The 23,751-nt window shown below is 39.9% G+C and overlaps 1 protein-coding gene across 3 annotated transcripts in view; it reads left to right on the plus strand.

Annotated features, from left to right (window-relative positions):
* The first annotated feature begins 3,247 nt into the window (after positions 1-3,247).
* Positions 3,248-23,751, plus strand: part of LOC124864607 (cytohesin-1) — a 47,609-nt gene continuing 27,105 nt past the window's right edge. Inside the window, exon 1 of one of the 3 annotated variants that reach the window (XM_047359453.1) lies at positions 3,248-3,447. In XM_047359453.1, the coding sequence (XP_047215409.1) occupies positions 3,429-3,447 (19 nt within the window). In that variant the 5' untranslated portion in view covers positions 3,248-3,428. Of the gene's footprint in view, positions 3,448-10,607; positions 10,774-21,418; positions 21,665-23,751 lie in introns of those variants that run through there. The other 2 variants (XM_047359451.1, XM_047359452.1) reach the window with 2 other exon arrangements.

Genomic DNA, 23,751 nt, shown 5'->3' on the forward strand with positions numbered 1-23,751 from the left:
TGCAAGGAGCACAAATCTTGGGCTGTGGACAACGTGAAACATGTATTGTTCTCTGATGAGTCCACCTTTACTGTTTTCCCCACATCTGGGAGAGTTATGGTGTGGAGAAGCCCCAAAGAAGTGTACCACCCAGACTGTTGCATGCCCAGAGTGAAGCATGGGGGTGGATCAGTGATGGTTTGGGCTGCCAAAAAAGCCTTGAAAGGCTATTGTGTGTTTTCTCAAAAAGAAGAAAGGTTGTTGGAAACTCATCAGCAACCAAGAAGGCTACTAATATTTATATGTCAAAAAATTGTTTGACAAATATTTTCCTAATTAGTTTGAAAAGTCTAAAATTTTTCAATCAGTCAGGGAGATTTGCTTACTTAAAAGAACATGAGATGAACATAATCTAAAAAATACATTTGCTCTTAGGATCAATGTATTGACATTTTAGGTAAATTTGACAAATTATTTTGGATCTAGACAGTATTAGAATCCATTCTGTAAAAAGCGTGATGTAAATTTCAAGTAATTTACTTTGTGCAAGTGTATCTCAGTAAGTTACTGTAAAAAGGTTTTCAGTATCAAAATCGCTACTGTAATTCATTTATAGTACTGCTACTCTACTTCATTTACAGGATTATTGCTGTTCTTTGATTTTGGGTAATAAAATCATGACTAATGCATTTACAGAACTGTTGTTTTGATTTAGATTACAGTATCACCATATTTTCATTTACCGTATGAAAATTACCACTGTAATTGGTCTGACTCTTCTTCCTTATGAAACGGCACACAGAAATCATCCCACCATGATGCACTGACTAACAGAGGAGTTTAGCTAAATGTTTGTTTGTGGCAGATTATCGTAGGCCAAAAATAATCTTAACTGCATTTTCATAGACCAAAGCTCTTGATAGATCTAGCTGCCATGAAACCCAACATGAAAAAAGACACAAGTGTTCACTTTAAAGAACATTACTTGAAATGTACTGACATGTATTTCAATAAACTGTTTATTATACCAGCTTCATAGTCATAAAAATGCCTTTTATCTGGAAGATAACAGATTATTTTAACTTAATGTAATGTCATATTGAAGGCCATTTGACAAAGTCTTGGTCAGAGTGTGATAGGTCTGCATTTGTGTTCTACCTGTCTCTCTTGAGCACACAATAAGGGAGACAGGTGAATGCCATCAATAACTTCATGAAAATGACTTCATGTTCATAAATTGTTGGACTTTTTAACCCATTCACTGCTAGTTTAGCTATAACATCCCCAATATTAAGCAATATATCTGATAAATTATCTATTTGAGTAAAGTCATTTGTCATTAAATTAAATCTTAATTAAATATTTAAACAGGTATAAAACTTACCTGTCAAAAAGCCCACATTTCAATATCAAACTAGTTTTTTTTTTATTGTTCTGATGTAATATTCTAATTTTAAATGTGCTTTCATTAGCTGTAAGCAGAAAATCCTCATTTTAACAGAAATAAACGCTTGAGAACAGTTTGTGTGCAGTTAATGAATATAATGCGCTTCATTTCATGATCTAAGTTACTGAAATAAATGAACTTTTCAACAATATTCTAATCTATTGAATGGGTCTATATATATATATATATACATACATATACAGGGGTTGGACAATGAAAGTGAAACACCTGGTTTTAGACCACAATAATTTATTAGTATGGTGTAGGGCCTCCTTTTGCAGCCAATACAGCATCAATTCGTCTTGGGAATGACATATACAAGTCCTGCACAGTGGTCAGAGGGATTTTAAGCCATTCTTCTTGCAGGATAGTGGCCAGGTCACTACGTGATACTGGTGGAGGAAAACGTTTCCTGACTCGCTCCTCCAAAACACCCCAAAGTGGCTCAATAATATTTAGATCTGGTGGGTGTGCAGGCCATGGGAGATGTTCAACTTCACTTTCATGTTCATCAAACCAATCTTTCACCAGTCTTGCTGTGTGTATTGGTGCATTGTCATCCTGATACACGGCACCGCCTTCAGGATACAATGTTTGAACCATTGGATGCACATGGTCCTCAAGAATGGTTCGGTAGTCCTTGGCAGTGACGCGCCCATCTAGCACAAGTATTGGGCCAAGGGAATGCCATGATATAGCAGCCCAAACCATCACTGATCCACCCCCATGCTTCACTCTGCAACAGTCTGGGTGGTACGCTTCTTTGGGGCTTCTCCACACCGTAACTCTCCTGGATGTGGGGAAAACATTAAAGATGGACTCATCAGAGAACAATACATGTTTCACATTGTCCACAGCCCAAGATTTGCGCTCCTTGCACCATTGAAACCGACGTTTGGCATTGGCATGAGTGACCAAAGGTTTGGCTATAGCAGCCCGGCCGTGTATATTGACCCTGTGGAGCTCCCGACGGACAGTTCTGGTGGAAACAGGAGAGTTGAGGTGCACATTTAATTCTGCCGTGATTTGGGCAGCCGTGGTTTTATGTTTTTTGGATACAATCCGGGTTAGCACCTGAACATCCCTTTCAGACAGCTTCCTCTTGCGTCCACAGTTAATCCTGTTGGATGTGGTTCGTCCTTCTTGGTGGTATGCTGACATTACCCTGGATACCGTGGCTCTTAATACATCACAAAGACTTGCTGTCTTGGTCACAGATGCGCCAGCAAGACGTACACCAACAATTTGTCCTCTTTTGAACTCTGGTATGTCACCCATAATGTTGTGTGCATTTCAATATTTTGAGAAAAACTGTGCTCTTACCCTGCTAACTGAACCTTCACACTCTGCTCTTACTGGTGCAATGTGCAATCAATGAAGACTGGCTACCAGGCTGGTCCAATTTAGCCTTGAAACCTCCCACACTAAAATGACAGGTGTTTCAGTTTCATTGTCTAACCCCTGTATATATATATAATTCTCCAATTAGCCAAATCCTATGCAATTTCATAAACACACCCAAAAGTATCCAAAAATAGAAATAAAACACTACAATTAAATAAGAACGTTTATTTTAAGTCTAAAGTTATATAATTTCTATGATGTATGCAGAGATTATCTATATGCACTTAAGGGTTGAGCAAATGTAAAGGTGAGTTAGAGCGTGACATCAAATCTAGGGCGGGAGGGGCCCAGCATGTGGCCCCGGTTCCTCCCGAATGAGGAGGTGGATCAGCGAACATCCAGCACCGGCCAACACACGCACATCTCAGTCTAGAAACTGAGTGGCAGCTAAGCACATGTAACAACAAACTCAGAAGTGAAGAAATAAAACAAAATCGGATTTCTGAGCGCCGAGGGAGGACAGCAGCAAGACGAGCAGAGCTGGAAGGAAGGAGGAAGTAACGGATCAAGGGAGGCAGGTGTCTGGATCCGCTCTGGGCGCGACGGAGAGAGGCATCCCTGGTCAGTGACGCACGCAGCAGCATCAGGAGCACCAGGGATGGAGGGGGAGAATCACGGTTTGTCTTTGACTCTTTGACGTTCAGCCTTGATACATGTTTCTGACAGCTATGCGCGGGGTATGCGGTGCCAATCAGAAATGCCAGTCTCTAAAGCTGTGCGTGTTCGTAACGCGTATTTAGAACTGTCAAAACCAGAAGTCCCGCTAACCGCAGTGGATTTTAATGCGTGTGTTTATGTAAGGTAAACAGAAGGGGAAAAGTAGCCTTTTAAACGCTTCCTAAAAACAGGTGGCCTCTGTGGAATGCATAGCCAGTGAGACATAAAAAGATCTGCTTGCTGAATTATCACACTGCAGCTCTGACAGCATGGTGGAAATACAGCTTAAAAGTTGCGTCTCTGCTCATCTGAACCCATGGTGATATCATTCCCAGGCACAACAGGATGACATAGCCTTCGGTGATGCTGTCACAGAATTTTGTTTTACTAGAAAATTAAGACGTGACTTCATTTTATGAGGTGACCTGTCTGATGATGTCAGGCCATGATCAGGTGAGGTCACAGGATGGCTCGGCGAAGGCTGTGATTGAGCATCATCTCAATTATTTAGCTATTTAGAGTTTCTCTGAGCTTCGTGCTTCTCAAAATAGAACCTCTGGCAGTGGCCTCATTGCAGGATTTCTTTATGCAGTGTTGACAGGGGGGATGGTGGGGTCAACAACTAGTAGTTGCATGAGAAACTTATAGTTAAATTGGGACGAAATGTGTATTATGCATCCACGTTTAGCTAATTTTTAAGGGATGTGTTGTGACTTATTCCAAGTCTTGACAGTACATGCAGTATGTTTTTTCCTGGTTCTAAGAAAGATTGCGTCGAGGCTGCATTTGCAGGCATCCTTTATTTTCTGGTCTTTTATATTGACAAAGCTCGTACTCGTACTCGTACTCGTCGTCTTCCGCTTTATCCGGGACCGGGTCGCAGGGGCAGCAGACTCAGCAGAGACGCCCAGACGTCCCTCTCCCCAGACACCTCCTCCAGCTCCTCCGGGGGGAGCCCGAGGCGTTCCCAGGCCAGCCGAGAGACATAGTCCCTCCAGCGTGTCCTGGGCCGTCCCCTGGGCCTCCTCCTGGTGGGACTTGCCTGGAACACCTCCCGAGGAAGGCGTCCAGGAGGCATCCGGTATAGATGCCCGAGCCACCTCAACTGGCTCCTCTCGATGTGGAGGAGCAGCGGCTCTATTCCGAGCCCCTCCTGGATGGCCGAGCTCCTCATCCTATCTCTAAGGGAGTGCCCGGCCACCCTACGGAGGAAGCTCATTTCAGCCGCTTGTATCCAGGATCTCGTTCTTTCGGTGATGACCCAAAGTTCATGGCCATAGGTGAGGGTAGGAACATAGACCGACCAGTAAATTGAGAGCTTTGCTTTTCGGCTCAACTCTCTCTTCACCACAATGGACCGGCACAGCGCCCCCGTTACTGCGGCAGCCGCACCGATCCGTATTGGCAAAGCATCTAATGAATTAGTTAATGATTTTATAACAACCAGCGAAAGTGTGAGGTGAAGGTGAAAGGACATTGTAACCACTCTCACTGTACCTGTCAAACTGACAGCTTGGGAACATGAAGGCACAGAGTGCAAGTCATGTCATCACTTCTGTCTCTATGTAAGTAGAGTACACTGCTGTAGTAACCTAGGTCTCCTATTTTCTGATAATGTATATGAGACCTACACTAAAAGGTTTCTCTGGATAATCCGTAGATATTGTTTGATTTTCTGTCCTCTTCTCAAACTTTGCCCTGCTGATGTGGCTCGGTGCTTTTGCTCTAACCTCTTCTCCCTCTGAATTCATTGGGGTGCGGCTCTGTTCGTGAGACTCACTTCAAAGGCTTTCAGCTACTGGGTGTCAAAGTTGCTTTATCTTCTCTTTGCATTTTAGTATCTTACCTTTGCTGCCAGCCCTGTTTCTCTTTGCATAATAAAATGTGCACATACTAAGGAAATGGTGCAACTGTTCCTAATTGTGGTGCTCTACATTTGCAGGTAGGTGTGGTAAATGTGGTTACAGCTGTCATCTATCTGCATGTTTGTTTGATCCTCATCTGCAAAGTGATGTAGTGAGCTACATATTAGCTGCTCCTTATGCTATCCCATAGTCACTGTCAGTTCTTGCGAATCCATTCCTAAATCTTTTCATAATTTGTCACTGAACAACCACAAACCTCTGTATATGTTTGTGCTTTTTGAGATAGATCAACACAAAGTAATGCACAATGCTGTTGTGGAAGGAACATAATACACATAAAATGTATGTGCCATGGTCAAATAAGGCTTAAAACAAACACCCTAAACGGGTTTGCTCACAATGAAACATGGTGGAGGCAGTGTTCTTCTTTGGGAATATTTGTTTCAGCAGTGACAGGGAAGCTGTTTAAAGTTGGTGGGAAGATTGATGAAGTTAAATACAGAAAAATCCTGGAAGAAAACCTGCTAGAGGCTGCAAAGAACTAGAGACTGGGACAGAGTCACCTTCCAGCAGGTTAGTAACCCTAAATATACCGCTGGAGCTATAATAGAAAGGCCTAGATCAAAGCAAATTCATAATTTAGAAGGGCCCAGTCAACATCCAGACCTAAATATAACTGGGAATCTGTGGCAAGACTAGGAAATTGCTGTTCACAGACACTCTACATCAAATCTGACAGAGGTTAAGAATTTCGCATAAAGGAATGGGTAAAAATTCAGTCTCTAAATGTGCAAAACTGATAGAAACATACCCTAAAAGACTTGTCGTTTTAATTGCATCAAAATGTGGTTCTATACAACTATTAGATCAAGGGTCTGAATACAAATGCTCACCATTGTTTTCAGATTTATATATGTAAACCGTTTCTGATGATGCCACCACTACCCTTTACTGTAGGAATGGTGTGTTGATGGTGTTAGTTTCCTGTGAACACTACATTTTGCACATAGACAAAAAATGTAAATGTTTATCTCATCTGCTCGGAGCACCTTCTTTCACATAGAAGATTTTTGAAACCATGTATCATTTTCCTTTTTATGTCACAATTATACAATGTACTTTGTGTTGGTCTGCCACATAAAATTCAAGTAAATTACATTGAGTTTAATGCTTGTTATGTGATAAAATCTGAAAACGTTCAAGGGTGTGAATACTTTTGCAAGACACTCTATTTCTATTGAGTTCCTCTGATGTTTGAAGAATATAAAAAGTCACATCTGTAATTTCTTTCAGACGCATCTTATAAAAAATTTGAAAGAATGCAACTTCAAAGCTTAGGCAAGTCTCCACAAATCATCCACTATCAGGTCAGATAAAACAGATAAGAATAAACCTGAGTACTTTTATGAACTGAACTGATTGACTAAACCAGATTGAAATGGAGTTCATCTGTTTCCTAAAAATAAATATCACAGTAAGAATTACACACAAACATCTGAAGTTAAAACTGGGGACTAGGACTTTCTTTGATCACATTCTGTAGCTTTTTAGTGTATATGTAGAAGGTTTATCATTGGTGTTGTGTATATTGAGTTAAATCCATGAGCAGCAGGGCTGATTCAGCCTCCTCTCGGCCAGTTGTTAGTCACCTCAGGTGGTGTTAGCATTTGGCTGACGTGTGGGAGTTCTTCCAACACAGATCAGTGAAGCTCTCTGTGAATTTTATAGTCAGTGAAGAAAAGTTCTCCTCCTGCATGCATAATCTCTGGGAGACAGACTACAGAGGGAGCATGGAGTATTCTTCCATATCCATCCCATATCATTATTAGACCTGAGGAAACACTGTCTGCTATACTGCAGAAACATCTTAGTGTTGCTTGTTGTACTGAAAATAAAGATGTTGCAGTTGCACGTTTTGTCCACTTGGTGGCATGTGTTGCCCAGGGAAGCTGCTGTTTGGCAGTGTGGCTTTCACACTTCGTATGCATGCAGGAAGTCACACTTCTTTCGCCGCTCTCCCAGCTAAATGATGATGTTTGTCTGACGGTGCAGTTGCACATGAGTCACTCAGGAATGACTGCATCAAATTACGTTTGTAAAATTCAAGTAGTATTAATTTGTGAATGCAATGAACTGTACTCATCTGCTCCTTTCGATAGTAAACAAACCCTGAAGAAACATCCACAGTTAACCACGAGTGTTTAAAATTCAATTTTGTCTCTGTTACTGTAGATATGATGCATTAGTGGGTACAATGGCTCAGGTATTGCATGATTTGGGCTGAACAAGTGTCCATTGTACTAGAAACGCTATTAGTCAGCAAGTGCTGATTTAGGAACCACATGATTTGGCAGCTTTGGCACACGAGCTGTGACATTATATTTTAATTAGAAATAGATATACAGTGCCTTGCAAAACTTTTCATAGAACTTTTTTATGGTTTGTCACATTACAACCACACCTTCAGTGCACTTCATTGGGATTTTACAGGGGTTGGACAATGAAACTGAAACACCTGTCATTTTAGTGTGGGAGGTTTCATGGCTAAATTGGACCAGCCTGGTAGCCAGTCTTCATTGATTGCACATTGCACCAGTAAGAGCAGAGTGTGAAGGTTCAATTAGCAGGGTAAGAGCACAGTTTTACTCAAAATATTGAAATGCACACAACATTATGGGTGACATACCAGAGTTCAAAAGAGGACAAATTATTGGTGCACGTCTTGCTGGCGCATCTGTGACCAAGACTGCAAGACTTTGTGATGTATCAAGAGCCACGGTATCCAGGGTAATGTCAGCATACCACCAAGAAGGACGAATCACATCCAACAGGATTAACTGTGGATGCAAGAGGAAGCTGTCTGAAAGGGATGTTCGGGTGCTAACCCAGATTGTATCCAAAAAACATAAAACCACGGCTGCCCAAATCACGGCAGAATTAAATGTGCACCTCAACTCTCCTGTTTCCACCAGAACTGTCCGTCGGAAGCTCCACAGGGTCAATATACACGGCCGGGCTGCTATAGCCAAACCTTTGGTCACTCATGCCAATGCCAAACGTCGGTTTCAATGGTGCAAGGAGCGCAAATCTTGGGCTGTGGACAATATGAAACATGTATTGTTCTCTGATGAGTCCACCTTTACTGTTTTCCCCACATCCGAGAGAGTTACGGTGTGGAGAAGCCCCAAAGAAGCGTACCACCCAGACTGTTGCATGCCCAGAGTGAAGCATGGGGGTGGATCAGTGATGGTTTGGGCTGCCATATCATGGCATTCCATTGGCCCAATACTTGTGCTAGATGGGCGCGTCACTGCCAAGGACTACCGAACCATTCTTGAGGACCATGTGCATCCAATGGTTCAAACATTGTATCCTGAAGGCGGTGCCGTGTATCAGGATGACAATGCACCAATACACACAGCAAGACTGGTGAAAGATTGGTTTGATGAACATGAAAGTGAAGTTAAACATCTCCCATGGCCTGCACAGTCACCAGATCTAAACATTATTGAGCCACTTTGGGGTGTTTTGGAGGAGCGAGTCAGGAAACGTTTTCCTCCATCAGTATCACGTAGTGACCTGGCCACTATCCTGCAAGAAGAATGGCTTAAAATCCCTCTGACCACTGTGCAGGACTTGTATATGTCATTCCCAACACGAATTTACGCTGTATTGGCCGCAAAAGGAGGCCCTACACCATACTAATAAATTATTGTGGTCTAAAACCAGGTGTTTCAGTTTCATTGTCCAAGCCCTGTATGTGACTGTCCAACATAAGGTATAGCATAATGTATTTTTTAACTTAAGGCGGGCTTTACCTGGAGCATGCTAACATGTTTAATACGCTTTGATCTATGTTTAAGGTCGTTGTCCTATTTGAAGGTGGACCCCCACCACAGTATCAAGTCTTTTAAACTCTCTAACTGCTTTCCTTTAATTTTCTTGCCCTGTATTTAGCTACATCCTTCATTGACCAGCACCTCTGTCTCTTCTGAAGAAAAGCATCGTCACAGCATGATGCTGCCAACCCCAGGTTTTTCCATGGAGATAGTGTGTCCATTGTGATGTGCGGCATTTGTTTTAGCCAGTAAAAGGGGCTGAATCAAAATATACACCGCATTCTCCAGATGCTGTTTTTTGTTATAGTGTAAGAAATTGTGAGAACTATCAAGGGGTTCTAAATACTGCTGCAAGACACTGTGGCATCCCTTTTAGACTCTCACTAGGGTTTTTAAAATATGGATGTGTGGATCCCCAAATAGTCACATCATCTATTTATATCTGTATGCAGTATGGTTGCTGAGAGTATCTTTTGAAGCTTAAGCAGGAAATATGCCTAAAAAACTAGAAAGTGCCTTAGTGCTGACTCTGCCGTGTGCTGTTCCTCTGGGTGATGTGCAGCTGTAAGCATTTAAAGTAGCCATACAGACATTGCAGTTCCTGCAAAGGTCAGGCTGAAGCATTTGGGCCTCTGGCAATGAAAAAGGTCATCAGCAGTTGTCATACTCCTGCACATCCTCCAAAAAATAAAATAAAAGGTGCATACAGTAATGACATCCTAAGCTGAGTTCGGGCCGTGTCGCCATTGGAAGTGTGATTGACAAACAGTTGATGAATTGATCAATGGCTAATCCGGAGTGGCAAGAGATAAAATGCCAGCTCAATAGTGAAAGGTAAACACATGACATCGTTAACTGATTATAAACAGTATTTGTATTGCTGTAAGAACGTGTGTTTGTCTGTGTGATTCATAGCTCCAAGCTTTCATTATTTTTAGTGGTGTATACAGCTTTTTGAGAGAAAATGAGAAGAACCTACAAGGCCAGTGATTGAAATCAAAATCTGCTTGGGCTAGCTGCTGACAGTTCATAACTAAGGTCATGCATGTTTTTCCATTTGCGTGTTCAGTCTGGGCAGTTTGACACTGGCTGCTAGAATATAGTCCTGTAATACCAAGCAGCAACACAGCACAGAAAAGGCGAGAGGGAGGCTGTGACGAAAGCATGTATAATAAGGGGGGAAGAGGGATAAAGCAGAAGTGATTATGGCATCCTGGCAAGTTGCGCTTTCAAATCAAAGGGGAAGAGAAAGTCGGTGAGTGTGAGACATTTTTATTCTTTGCCAGAAAAAGCAGAGAAGTCATGAGACTCGGTCATTTAATGAAGCAAAGTGACTCGGAAACAGCTGGGAGTCTCTCTTCAACAAGGAGTTACTACTGTCAACAGTCGCAGCAAAGTTTCAAGGTTTTCTGAGCTTCCCCTTTCCTTCAAACTGAGCGGCGTGTCGAAGGAGCAGCTTGGCCACTAACGGAGACTTCACACCCAGATACAGAATCCCCCTCTGAGGCTATGGGAACAGTGAGCGAGCTATGCGTGTCCAGCCTTCAGACCTTCTTGTGCCCAGCTGTGAAGACACCTCCAGGTAAAGAAACATCAGAACAGGAATCAATAAAGTGCATACCGCTGCAGTAATTTTTTCCAAAACACTCAGCAATTAGACAAACTACTAATTGACAATTCAGGCATGTCCCTTTGACCCCTGGCATGTACACACCCCTTCCCTGGAGATGGAAGTAGTCGGACAGAAATAGAAGGCGATCCTGGTGACTTAATCCGGCTGTCACTATTTAACCCTGTGTACACTCACTTAAAGAGTGTGAGGTAATGTTTTTACTACTAATCTTCACAGTCATGTTGACACATACAGCTAATATGTAAACACTGAAACCCCAACGAAAGAGCTGCTATTCTGTTTTAAACTTATTGAATAAAAATTCTTCACCTGGACTTGGACCCACTTCCCCCTCCCGCAGTAAAACCCAGACCTAGGTAGTGATAAGGCGGATGTGTTTGCCTCCCTGTCGACTGCGTTAAGAGTTCCAGTTCACTGCAGGTTTTCCACTGGGAGTATTTAAACAGTTTGTTGTCATGACTGCAGCAGCTTTGTTGTTGGGTTGTGGCGACTCAGCTGACAGAGTGTGTACTGGGCGGGAAGTGGTGCTGTCTCTGTGATTTCAAAACGCCTGATTCAGCAGGGTGTTGTGTGAGGAGAGGCTTTTTTTTTTAGCTTTGAATATTTGATGGGGAAGTCATGTGGATTGGTCTGCTTGTAGAATTGAGATGAACACTATTTCAACGACTTTTGTAAAGCTAATAAAATTAAAAAACATGGGTTCTTTCTAAGGAAATTTATTGCAGATTTAATTCAGATGTTTCCTCAGTGTTTGCTAAACTTGGGTCAAACGTTTTGGGGATCCTTGTACAAGATCTCTTCTGACAGAACTGGTGTAACTTAGTCTGGTTTGCTGGGAACCTTTTTGGCACACCTTTCGTAGGTCTGCCCTCGGATTCCTGTGGGACTTGGGCTGGGTTTAAATGTTTCTTCAGTATTTCCACTTAACATTCCTTCGTCATAATTGCACCTATATGGCGAAGTGCACCACTCCCTGCTACAGCATAACACCCACACAACATGATGCTGCCACTACCGTATTTTAAATTTGGGATGGCATACTCAGACTTGCAAGCTTCACCCTTTTTCTTCCAAGTGCAACAATGCTCATAATGTGCGAAACCACAGGATGTGTATCCAAAAATAAAGCCTTTGTCCTTGAGTACATTTGCAAACTACAATCTACTTTTTGATGTTTTTAAGCAATGGCTTCTTCCTGTCTGAGTGGCCTTTCGGCCCAGGACTCGTTTTACTGTGGACTCTCTCTTACCAGCTACAGCCAGCATCTTCACAAGGTTCTTTTGCTTTTTTTCTAGGGTTGATGCACACCAAAGCACATATCTTTTGCAACTACAACCTGTCTCGTTTTTGAATGGCATGATGGCTAACCATTCTCATGGTTTTTGTTTTTGCATCTAAGTATTTGAACAGATGAACTTGGCACCATCAGGCATTTGGAAATTGTGCCAACAGATGAACCAGACTTAAAGACATCTCTGATGTCTTGGCTAATTTCTTTTCATTTTTCCATTATATCACTCAAGTAAGCAGTGTGTTTGAGGTGATCCTCCATTTAACTTAAATATTATAAATTAACCAAAAACTTACAAAGCTAGAAAAACATCAATTGTTTTTTTGTTTGTTTTTTAAAGACATGGCAACCCTACTGTCTTTGAATAAAGTCATAGAAAATATCTTCCTCATTATTCTCATTAGGTTTGATGTAATGCCAAACAGTGACAAAAGGCTTTTGTGTCTTTATATGAGGTGTATTTAAATGGGTGGTTTTCATTGTAGTAACCGTGTGAAAATGAATAGGGAAAAGCTAAAAAAGTGCTCTTACTGGATGACCTCATGTAATGATGTCAATACTAAATGATTTGTCAATCTTCTTTTTCACTTCCCCTATCAATTTAACCAACTATAACCCTAAATCAGACAAACCTTGGAAAATAAAATAAAATAATTATCCACTATTCATAATATGAGACATCAGATAAATTTTATTCATTATTTAGCACATTCATCATCTACTGGCACCCAAATATAAAAGATATGTAAAAAGCCTTAAAATTACTGTTGCGTAATCTGAAACTGGAAATGTTGGAAAAATTCAAACTTCTGTTTTCTTTTTTTTATAAAAAAAAAAGCCCAACATTAAGAAATAAAAGTTCATAAAAAAATAAGAACTGAAGCTTTTTCAAAATCTTTCCCTTTTTTTTTTAAGTTTACTTGTTTTGTTGGGCAAGAGCATGAGTAGGGTGTGACACTGAGGCCCATTTTTATTCATCTCTTTTCAAAATGAGAAAGACAAGAGAACATGCATTCAAGTAAGGTAGATGTGTTTTGATTTTCCAAAATGCAAGAAAGTCAATCAGTCAGGGCAAAAATTAAAATGTTTAAAACTGATGAAAACTGTGACAGTGAAGGACAGTGAAGAGGATGTGGACAGATGTTTTTCAGAGGGCGAGTATGCAACGTACTGGAAATGTAGAAAATGATGTCAATTAACACATAAAAAGGGTTGGTGGAAACCAAAAATCAGGAATTTATAATGTTTTGCCTTTAAAATGTCTGCAATAAACCCTTTGGCAAAGTTAATCAGAGCTCTCACTCTGTGTTGTTTTTAAATATGCATTTTTCATACAATCCTATCTTTCTCTCATTAATAAGCTCAGTTTTGTACTAGTGTTCTTCCAAACTGCATATGTCAGTCTAACCATTATGTGACTCAGCATGCTTATATTGGGTTTCGCGTTTTGTACAACAAATAAATTAGTAATTTAGCTGACTAAAATCAGCACAGTTACCATCTGCAGTGTGAGACAGGTGCACTGTGAAACATTTGCTGAGACCCTCCGGCAGGGAGCCTATAGCGCGCAGACTCCGGGGTCAGTTGAGGACACCGATCCGTATGGAGGCTCACACAAGGCAGACAGCAGCACCGAGCCTTTGGGGATTTCTGCCAGATCAGCTTGTTGCAGAGGAGCGTATGGTACCCCGGTGATGTCAGTCGCTGCTGGCTATTTCACGCTTGTGATCTCCACTTGATGTTTTTCATCTTTTATTACCTTTATAATCAATGAATTTATCTATTTGCTTTGCTTCTCAATAGGATTATGAGAGTAAGTCAAATACAAGGACATTTGTTTATTTTTGTACAAGGGTTATTTTTTGTGCTGTGTAGCTGGCCCTAAACTAACAAAAAAACAAAAACAACTAAAGCATATTTATTAGAGTTTTTCTATTTGTTTTAGAAAAAACAACAAAGCCATGCGTGTTTAAACAGAAATAGCAGCAAGCTGCAGGTAATTTAGGTGCATGATTACCTTATCATCAGCAAGTGTGACCCCCTATATAAAAGCAGGAGTTTACTCTGGATTATACTGGCATTTGCTAACATGATGCCAAGTGCTAGAGACTGGAGATGTCTTCTGTAAACCAAACACAGGATATCCGCACAAACACCCCATACCAACTGTCAAGTATGGTGGTGGAAGGATGATGATTTGGGTTTGACCGAAAATAGGTCATGCAAAAAAATCTAAAGCAAGAATCAAGTTGTTACAAAGGCTCTGTCAAAGTCCAGACCTCTACCTTATTAAAATGCTGTGGTGGGACCTTAACGGTGACGTTTTTTATAACAATACAATATTTATAACACGGCTTTTTCATTGAGGTTCATTCAGAACTTGGAAATGACGCACTCTTTTATAACACCCTAGAATTGAAATAGTGTTCTTTGTTTTGCTTCAGGACTAAGAAAATCAGACAAAATAAGGTCGTTCATATGTAATTTATTGTTTTTTAGTTGTTGTTTGAAAAATAAATTATTTTTAACATAAAGTTTTATTTTATTCCTTTAAAGTGTCCAAACCATCAGTTATGCAGATAAAATTTCCGCATTTTCTGTTATTAAAATATGTAGTATAGATAATTAATTAGTAAGTGTGTGCATACCGAGTAAGGCAGAAACTGGCAGTGAGCCGCCTCAAGCAGGAATGTTTCGGAATCTATAAACAGATGAAGTCAGTCCAAAGATGTTTTCTCACCTCATTATTGTGCTTATTGATTTGACATTTATACCAAATACAATGTTGCTCTCATGGACATGTATTTTAACAAGAACTCTCTGTATTTCACTTTCCTCTCATAAACATTCTCTATGTACCTTTCATCACATGTATTTCTGTATGTTTGCACAGAGTGGGTAATATCCGCTGATTGGCTGCCCGCAAAGTACACTTGTGCAATCATTAGAAACATGATACCAGGATTAGAACGTATTCTCTTATTTCAGTTTCTGCCCTCCCTCTCACACACAAAATTATAGGATGGATTTATCCAAAGGTCTTATTACTGCACCTGTGAACAGAGAGAAGTGGTTTCAAAATCAGCTTATGAGGTGAGTCATGTGGAGGGCAGCAAAGCTAACGCCTGCCCTGCAGGCTGTTTGTAAGTCATTGTAATACAAACAAAGAGAAAATGGGATACTCACTATTGTCATCCCTTTTTAATTTAATTTACATGTCCCTTTTGTCTTTATTTTTGTAAGGTTAATAAATCAAAAATAATATAGTTTCCCTTTTCGGTAGTATACATACTCTGGTTTCCTAACAAAACGAAGGTCATTATTACAAAACTTTACTGGGGTCTTCCTATGTACATTTGTACTATTACACCAAAGCTTTTTTTTTTTTTTATAAAAAAGGTTGAAACCAGTGGTAATAAAAAATAAATGGATAATTCAATTTAATTCAAAAATAATTTATTAATCCCAAAGGGAAGTTAAATGTTGTACTTCATATTATGAAGGTTTCTTGTAGAGCTGTTGTAGATGCTGATGGCTGTGAGCAGGAAGGATCTCCTGTAGCGCTCCGTCTTACAGCAGATCTGAAGAAGCCTCTGACTGAAGACACTCTGTTGTTGTAGGACAGTCTGATGAAGAGGATGCTCAGGGTTCTCCATAATGTTCTTCATTTTATGAAGAATCCGTCTTTCCACAATGATCTCCAGAGGTTCCAGAGGAGTCCCCAGAACAGAGCCAGCTTTCTTTATCAGCTTGTTGAGCTTTTTTAAGTCCCTGGTTCTGATGCTGCTTCCCCAGCAGATGATGGCAGAAGAGATCACACTTTCCACAACAGACTTATAGAAGACATGCAGCATCTTGCTGCAAACACCAAAGGTCCTAAACTTCCTCAAGAAGTACCGTCTGCTCTGTCCCTTCTTGTAGACGACTTCACAGTTGCATCTCCACTCTAGTCTGTTGTCCAGATGAATACTAAGTTATTTATATTCCTCCACTTCTTCTCCTTGATGGAGAAAAAATACATGCTGATGTTTTTCCTAATTTTATGTATTTATTTGCGCAGTCAAAATATTATAAAAAATGTTCGGGCAGTTAAGTAAAAATGCTTTAGTAGCAATGTTTAGAATTATTTTTGATAAAGTTTTCGATTTTCTTTGTCTCTTAGAATTTCACTTGCAGTTAATACAACTGATCAGCAGGGGGCACTGTTAGCGTCTTTTCTATTCGATGTTGAGGGAATATTGTAAAGCATAACGCATCAAAAGTTAATTTATTTCAGTAATTCAATTAAAAAAAGTCGGACAGACAGACAGAATTTTGTCAGTTTCTTCAGTTTTCACTTTTCTAGTTGAATTACAAAAAAAAACAATTTACCTTTCAGTGATATTTGAAGTGGCTGCACAGTAGTGCAGTTGGTTGCACTGTTGCTTTGCTTCAAGAAGGTTCTGGGTTCGACTCCTGGCTGGGGGTCTTTATGTAAATTGGTCTCTAAATTGCCCTTAGGTGTGAATGAGTGTATGCCTGGTTGATTGTCCTGTGTGTGTCTGTGTTGCCCTACAATAGACTGGCAACCTGTCCAGGGTGTACCCTGCCTCCCATCCATAGACTGCTGAAGATAGGCACCAGCTTCCCCATGACCCACTATGGAAGAAGCGGTAGAAAATGACTGACTGGTATTGTAAGTTATTAAGACAAATCCACAAATATTTAGACAGATTCTTATCAAAACTCCCCCACCAAAATTCCATCTTTGTCATGATGTAGGGTTGTTTGGTTTTTGGTTTCGGGGTTTTTCCTTATGTTTTTCACTGTTCAAGTTTTGAATCATGTTTCTGTTTATTTTCCTGGTCATGCTTTTGTTTTGTCGTCTTGTTCATGTTTTGTCAAGTTTAGTTTTTGGATCTGGTTATGCTTTTGCTTCATGTTTTTCTAGTCTCTGTTTTGCTCCAGTCACGTTTTGTTCTGTTAATTAAGTTTATTCAGTTCACCTGCTTCAAGTTAATCTGTCTCCTTACTCCACCTGGTTTTCACGCCATATATTCACACCTGTTCTGTTAGTCTTTGCGGAAACATCTTTCACTCTCATGCTCATGTCTAGCTCTCATGTCTAGTTCTCTAACCAAGTTTTGTTTTTTTGATCATGCCATGCCTGTCTTGCCTGCCCGTTTGTTTTGTTCCTGCCTCCTGCTGAGTGTGAGTTTTTGTTATTAAACCTTTTTTTTTTTCACTTACCATCACGCTGCCTGCTCGTCTGCATTCTGGGGTCCAATTCCAAGTAAACCGTGACAGAACCGTGACAATCTTACTAATTTTACATGTTTTCTTGTTCAAACATTTACAGTAACTGTTGTTTTTAATCTTTTTTTTTTTTACTAATGTTTGTGTCTGAGTGGGCAAAGGGTATTTTGTGTATTTAGCATATTTAAGCTGCAGCTGAATTGTTCCAAACAAAGTTTCTGTATTACACAATGACTGTTCAAATCTATCTATAGAAAATTAATAGTCACTGTCTTTTTAGTCTGCTAGATTTTAACACACGTTAACCTTAATTTGCTAACTTGCCATGTTTAAATAATTAATGATGGAAAACATATTAGGTCTGTAGAGAGGATCATCAGGGTTGACCCTCCTTCCATCCAGGACTTGTACAGGTCTAGGGTCAGGAAATGGGGAGTTAACAGCCGTGGCTGTCACTCTGATGAACACTATGAACATTTTACAGCCAGAGTAGTCAGCTACTCTGCTGTGAAACAAAATAAGCATATTGCCCCAACCTGCCTTTCTTTTTTCTTAATATATACACAACAAAAACAATTTTGATTGCACATACACATACTTTTACATACTGCTCCTTTATCCTTATTTTTATTTCCTCTAATGTTTACATATTTATAGTTATTGTGTTGTACGATGTACGATGGAAATGTACCCAATCACAGGCCACGATTTGAGATGAGCTGCAAGATTTAGTTACGGATTTCATTAAATACCAATTCTTCATTTATTATTAAGATAATAATGCAGTGTCTGTTTAACTATTAACGCCTAAAATCTTCTTTCTATAAGTTATTTCAATGCTGATGCCGACGTTTTTTGAATGAACAAATATGAGGGAAAGCTTGCTGTTTTCAAATAAAAAATAAAGCACACTAACAATACACTTTCAAATATCCAGGAAACAGATTAGTACAGATAAAACATAAAGACTGTTTTGAACCTGCTCCATTATTTTATGTGCTTGGACAAAAAAGAAACCTTATTGTCCGACAATGCAAAACAACGATAATCATATTTTGCATAAACACTGTGTTAACGTCACATTTACTCTGGCTTCAGGAAGCTGCGGAAGACAGTAAACTTTGTATGTTAACTATTAAGTCCTGATCTTCTCCTGTAAAGGTCAAACAGCTCTCTGGTTTCATTTGTTCTGGGGTTTAGGCACATCTGTGCAGCAGTGCTCCGGGGCATGGATGAACTAGCAACAATGAATTGAAACTTTGTGTAAAAGACTTCATTTTCACACAGGCTGCATTGTCGGTTGTTGAGTTTGCGCCACACAACTGATGTATTCATCGGTCACATTCTGCAGATAAGGACTCTGAAGCGAAGATAGCATGCAGAAGTTTTAGAACTATCTTCAAAAAGAGGTGAATCTTCAAAAGCAGTTCAAAAAGGTCAATAATGCAGCAAGATTAATATTTAACTTTCTTCCTTTTGTGCAGTAGTTCTGACCTTACAATGCGAGGCGACCAGACCCATCATGATGTCTGCCTCAGCTGTCTTTACAGGACACAAAAAATAAATAAAACCCAGAAAGGGAAGGCAATAAACATGGCAGAGAGTCTGTTTACCTCTACCTGGCCTCACTCTGGGTGTGTGAGCTACATTCCTCTTCGTTCCACTTGTTTTCATCGACAGGTATGGACAGGCTTTTTTATCTGAGGGCACCATTTTGGTGCAGGTGTTCTATAAACGACATACTGGTTTATTTCCTTTTATAAAGAGGAAGAAAAGGCCTTACAGTTTTTCTCTCATGCACACACGATTTCCCTTCCTAATAGACGAAAGACTCCCCGCCATTGATCACTGGTATCATAAAAAACTAGTTCACAAAGTGTTTGGCTTCAAACCTACAAAAACAGGTATTAAAATGACAACAGAAAACAGCCTTTGCATAACGTTTTGTCAGCATTTATGACTTTTTAACATTTGAATTACAGTTTAGGCCAAAAAAATAGTTATTTGTGATCCTGTTTAGATCCTGTTTGGTTTCCAGTGATCTTCTCTACACCATTTAGTAACTCCTGGCCCATAATGATTTTCCATTCCCGAGTTTGAAACCGACATCTTTTAGGAGTGCTCTGTAATTTGCTGCATCCATTTTCCTGACCAGCTTCTTTGACCCTGCTAAAGCAAAAAATAAAAAATAAAATAAATTATTTCAGCATTATGCTGCCACCACTATATAATAGGGATGATGTGTTCAGGGGGATGTGCCATGACAGTTTTCAGCCCCTCAACATTTTCCTGACATTTTTGCTTTGGTCTCATCTGACCAGATCACCTTCTTCCCCATGTTTGCTGTGTCCTCTACATGGGCTGTGGCAATCTGCAAACAATATTTCTTATAGTTTTCTTGCCATCATATAGTTTTCTTCCCTAATATCCACAGTTGTGGAGTGACTGACTAAAACCTGTCCTGTTGACATAATTTCCCACCTGAGCTGCGGATCTCTGCAACTCCTCCAGAGTTATCATGGCTGTCTTGGTGCCCTTCTGATTAATGTGTAGGATTAATTTATTGTGGATATTCATTATGAGCAGAGGTTGCCCAGAGTCATCAGAGTAAAGGGTGCTGAACACAAATGCTTACCCACTCAGATTTTAACTTTTTACTATGAAAACCATACATTATTTCTCTTCCACTTTGCAACTATCCACTGGTTTGTGTCAAACCAGTCAAAAATGTAAAACAGTTTAACAGAGTTATCAGTGCAGTCTCTTTGCTGAGCAGAAACTGTAAGATGTTAAAATGTGCTGTTTTTTTTCAGTAAGATATCTGGTATGCCAAAAATATGGCGAATAACTGATGTCTATGCAAATTTCCACTGAGATTATGTGGACGGTAAAACATGTCTATAATTTGTGAGTAATGCCATAACATTCAACGGGTGTTCGGAAATGGTTGCATGTTTTATACGTCGTGTGGACAGATTTTGACGCTATTTCTTACTTTTGTTTCCGAGTTGAAAGTCTGAGGGCGCAGAATTTGTGCGCTCTGCGGATGCGGTTTTATGGAGAGTCCTCATATTTCATATTCAGCAGCAGTCGCTGCGTCAGATATTCTCTCCCTGCCCCCACAGAGACTTCTCCCTGAAACCGGAAATGTAGCTGATCACTTTAAATTAAGAATTTGAATTTCATAACTCCCGTCACCACATGGCTGTAAGAAGGCATATTTACTGTAATTAAATTAACCAACTATTTATTTTTGCTCCAACAATTTTCAAAAATTTTAATCAGTATCTTACTGCTTCTTTTCCTGAAGAAAAGGTGGAAACTCACTCAAATCTTCTAAAACGTACCTGTAAATAAAATACCAAATAATTCTTGAATTACATAAATGAAGAAGTACTAAGCTGGTATTCACCCTGAGTGGTACTTGTGATCTAAGCAATATTAATGGATTTTTAAAAATTATAATTTAATTCCAGCTGGAATATTTTGTTAAAGGCAGTAGTAGAAGGTGGTAGAAGTGGAGCAATACAATTAAGAAAATCATTTTGTTAATTGTCATTTTAAAATCTAATTCTGCATGAATTTACTTAGATGTTGGCAGCATTTTTTTCCGTAAAAGCCTACAAAAACAGGCCCCCATTTGACCACCCATTTGAAAACATTTTGGAGCTGCTCATTAATGCACAGTATTATTATCAGGTTAAAATTGGCTTGGATCATACTGGATACTGAGCTGCGAAACATCAAGCACTCAGAGTTTTAACCAAGCTTTTTCCCTCTGAATCTGTTTATTTCTTTTGTGAGCCCTTCTATGTCTTAATAATTGTAGATTTAAAACTAATACATTTATATATCTATGTTCTGGATAATTGTTATTCATTTTGTTTATTATTATGTATATTTTACTGTACAATGCGTTATGTTTTATGTCTGCTACTGTAACAAAAGCATTTCCCGAGATGTGATTATTAACGCACATTTCTTTTCTCTGTTCTTTTATTGTGAAAAGCACAACAGGAAGTGTCGTGATTTGCTTCAGTTTGACGTCCTCCTGGCCCAGGAGGGAAGGCTGGTTAAAGTCCATCTTGTACCTTCAAGCCACTCCCTTTGGACTGACGGCTGTATCGTTCTCACTACGAACAGGCTTTCGTTACGCTTTATCAAACGTTTATTTATTCGTTAATTAAAACTTTAAGGCCTCGTAAATCTATCGGTAGTTGTTAGTAGTCAAAGTTTTTGCTCCAGAAACTTTTTCGGTGCGGACGCGGACTTTGTGACTGAACAGCATGGTGCTGAAGTCGGAAGAAGGAGTCGGTGAGTTATGGAAAAAACAAAAGTCAAGGAGCGACATTTTCTGTCGCCAGATTGTCTTTCAGACGTCTCTAAATAACTGATTTGTTCCTCAGGACCATGACTGTGTGAGTTACTCGTAGAGATTTATGTAACTAGAAAAAACAAACGTGTCTGTTGGCTTTCTTCTGTCCTACTGCTCCTGTTTACACCGTTTTTCACTTTAACTTCACACCCTCTTTGTTAATATTCACTGTGTTATTCCCCCTCATCGCAAACATTCTATCTGCCATTAGCCATTTAAAAGCACATAAAATGAAAAACACACATTTTGTTGTTTGAGGAATCAGCCAAGTTTCTGGGTGAGGCGTTATGATTGCACAGCAACAGGTCGGTCAGACAGGTTCTAAATGCAACAGTCATTGCTGATTAATATAATAAACCCATTAAATTACATGTAACATGGATGTTACAGCGGTTGGCTGTAATGCTTTTTTAGCCAACAATTCTTTCAGACTGTGTTATTGTGTTACTATAATGAGTGAGTGGGTATCTCCTTGGTATGAGACAGAGGGCCTTTGTTGGGGATTCTTTCATCCCCTTTGGTTTGGTTTAGCCTGGCAGCATTATACATTAGCTCCCATGACTTGCGTCACTGTTAATCTTGTTGGATAATAGTTGAACGTCTGACTGACTGAAGCTGGTGGCCTTTTGTTCTCCTGGGCTTACACCGCTTTGCCTCCCCTGAACACACATACAGCTGTTTTTTTTTTTAAACTCACACCACACCAATGAGAGGAGAAGTCGATTCCTTTTGAGTTCATTTGTCTCTGCCACTTAAAAGTGGGTGGTCCGGTGGGTTAAAGTAGTTGTCTGTAATGGTTTTCTAATGAACGGAGCTGAAAGCTCTAATGGGTCCTGTGGTACTGTGCGCCCTGGCTGGCACTAATGCCCCGGTAGTTTGATAATCTTAATCATCTCCCCATAATCACATTTTTCTGCCTTCTTTTTGCATCAGTAGCAGACCTGCTCTGCACTCAGGTCAGCATTCATGCTGTGCAGCTGTAGTGGGAAATGGATTTATTGTACAGAGCAGTACAGCGTAGATTGTTTCATGTTTGGTAGTTGAGTCCATACATGGCTCCCTGCACTGTTGACAGAGAGAGTGGCAGGAGACATTTGTATTTGGAGTACATGTGGACAATTTTAAATGTTTAGTGTAAAGAAAGCCTAATGCAAACATGGAATAAGCAGGCGTAGTGATTATTCCCTGCTATATTTTCTTGTATGAAACAACTGATCACTGATGATATCCACTTTATTTTTGTATCTTTTTGTGAAGGAAAAACATCTCCGGTATTCTCACATACGTCGGAAAACCTCAGGAAAGGCAATTAAAAAAAGACTGGTTGTATCCATTAAAAATCCTTCTTTTACATATGAAAAGAAAATCCATAAAATATTTAGTCTATTTTCTGAGCTAAGGTGGCTGCTTTGTGGTGATTCTGCAGCCTGTGTTGTGCGTGTTTTTTCTCATCATATAAAAGGAATAACTTTTTTTTTTTTTTTTTGCCTTTCTTGAAGTGTGAACTTTTAATCCTCCCTATAATAAGCAGAGCAGCGCACAAACAGGAAGCTAGGAGTTTGACAATGTGCACAACAGGAAATGACTTTCGACATTTTGTGTGTGGGTGAAAACTTCTAGAGAAAAGCAAGACGGAGAGAAACTGAAAGCCATCTATAGCGAAGCTGCATGTTGATAAAAACTAATCTTCCGGCTTTGCCATCATGGGTTGTAGGCCATGTGTATGTTTAACGAGCTGCAGGATGTTGACAATAGAATGTCCCTCGATAAGAATCAAGGCTAACGGCGTCCGGGGGACAAAAGCGTACATTGTGGGAAGCAGCAGCACTTCCGCTTTTGAGGGATACCAAAGAAGGCCTCCACAGAAAACAAATAATGCAAATATAACAGTGGATTATAAAACAAAGCTATGCTGCACTGTCTATAATGATGAATCTTCTGGGTGTCCATGAAGTTGCTGCACCTTTTAAGCTGTGGAGCTTTATTTCTGTTCGCTTTAGACTGAAGCTGCAGTGTTCCTAGGCCT

Source organism: Girardinichthys multiradiatus, chromosome Y (assembly GCF_021462225.1).
Source record: "Girardinichthys multiradiatus isolate DD_20200921_A chromosome Y, DD_fGirMul_XY1, whole genome shotgun sequence".
Classification (NCBI taxonomy): domain Eukaryota; kingdom Metazoa; phylum Chordata; class Actinopteri; order Cyprinodontiformes; family Goodeidae; genus Girardinichthys; species Girardinichthys multiradiatus.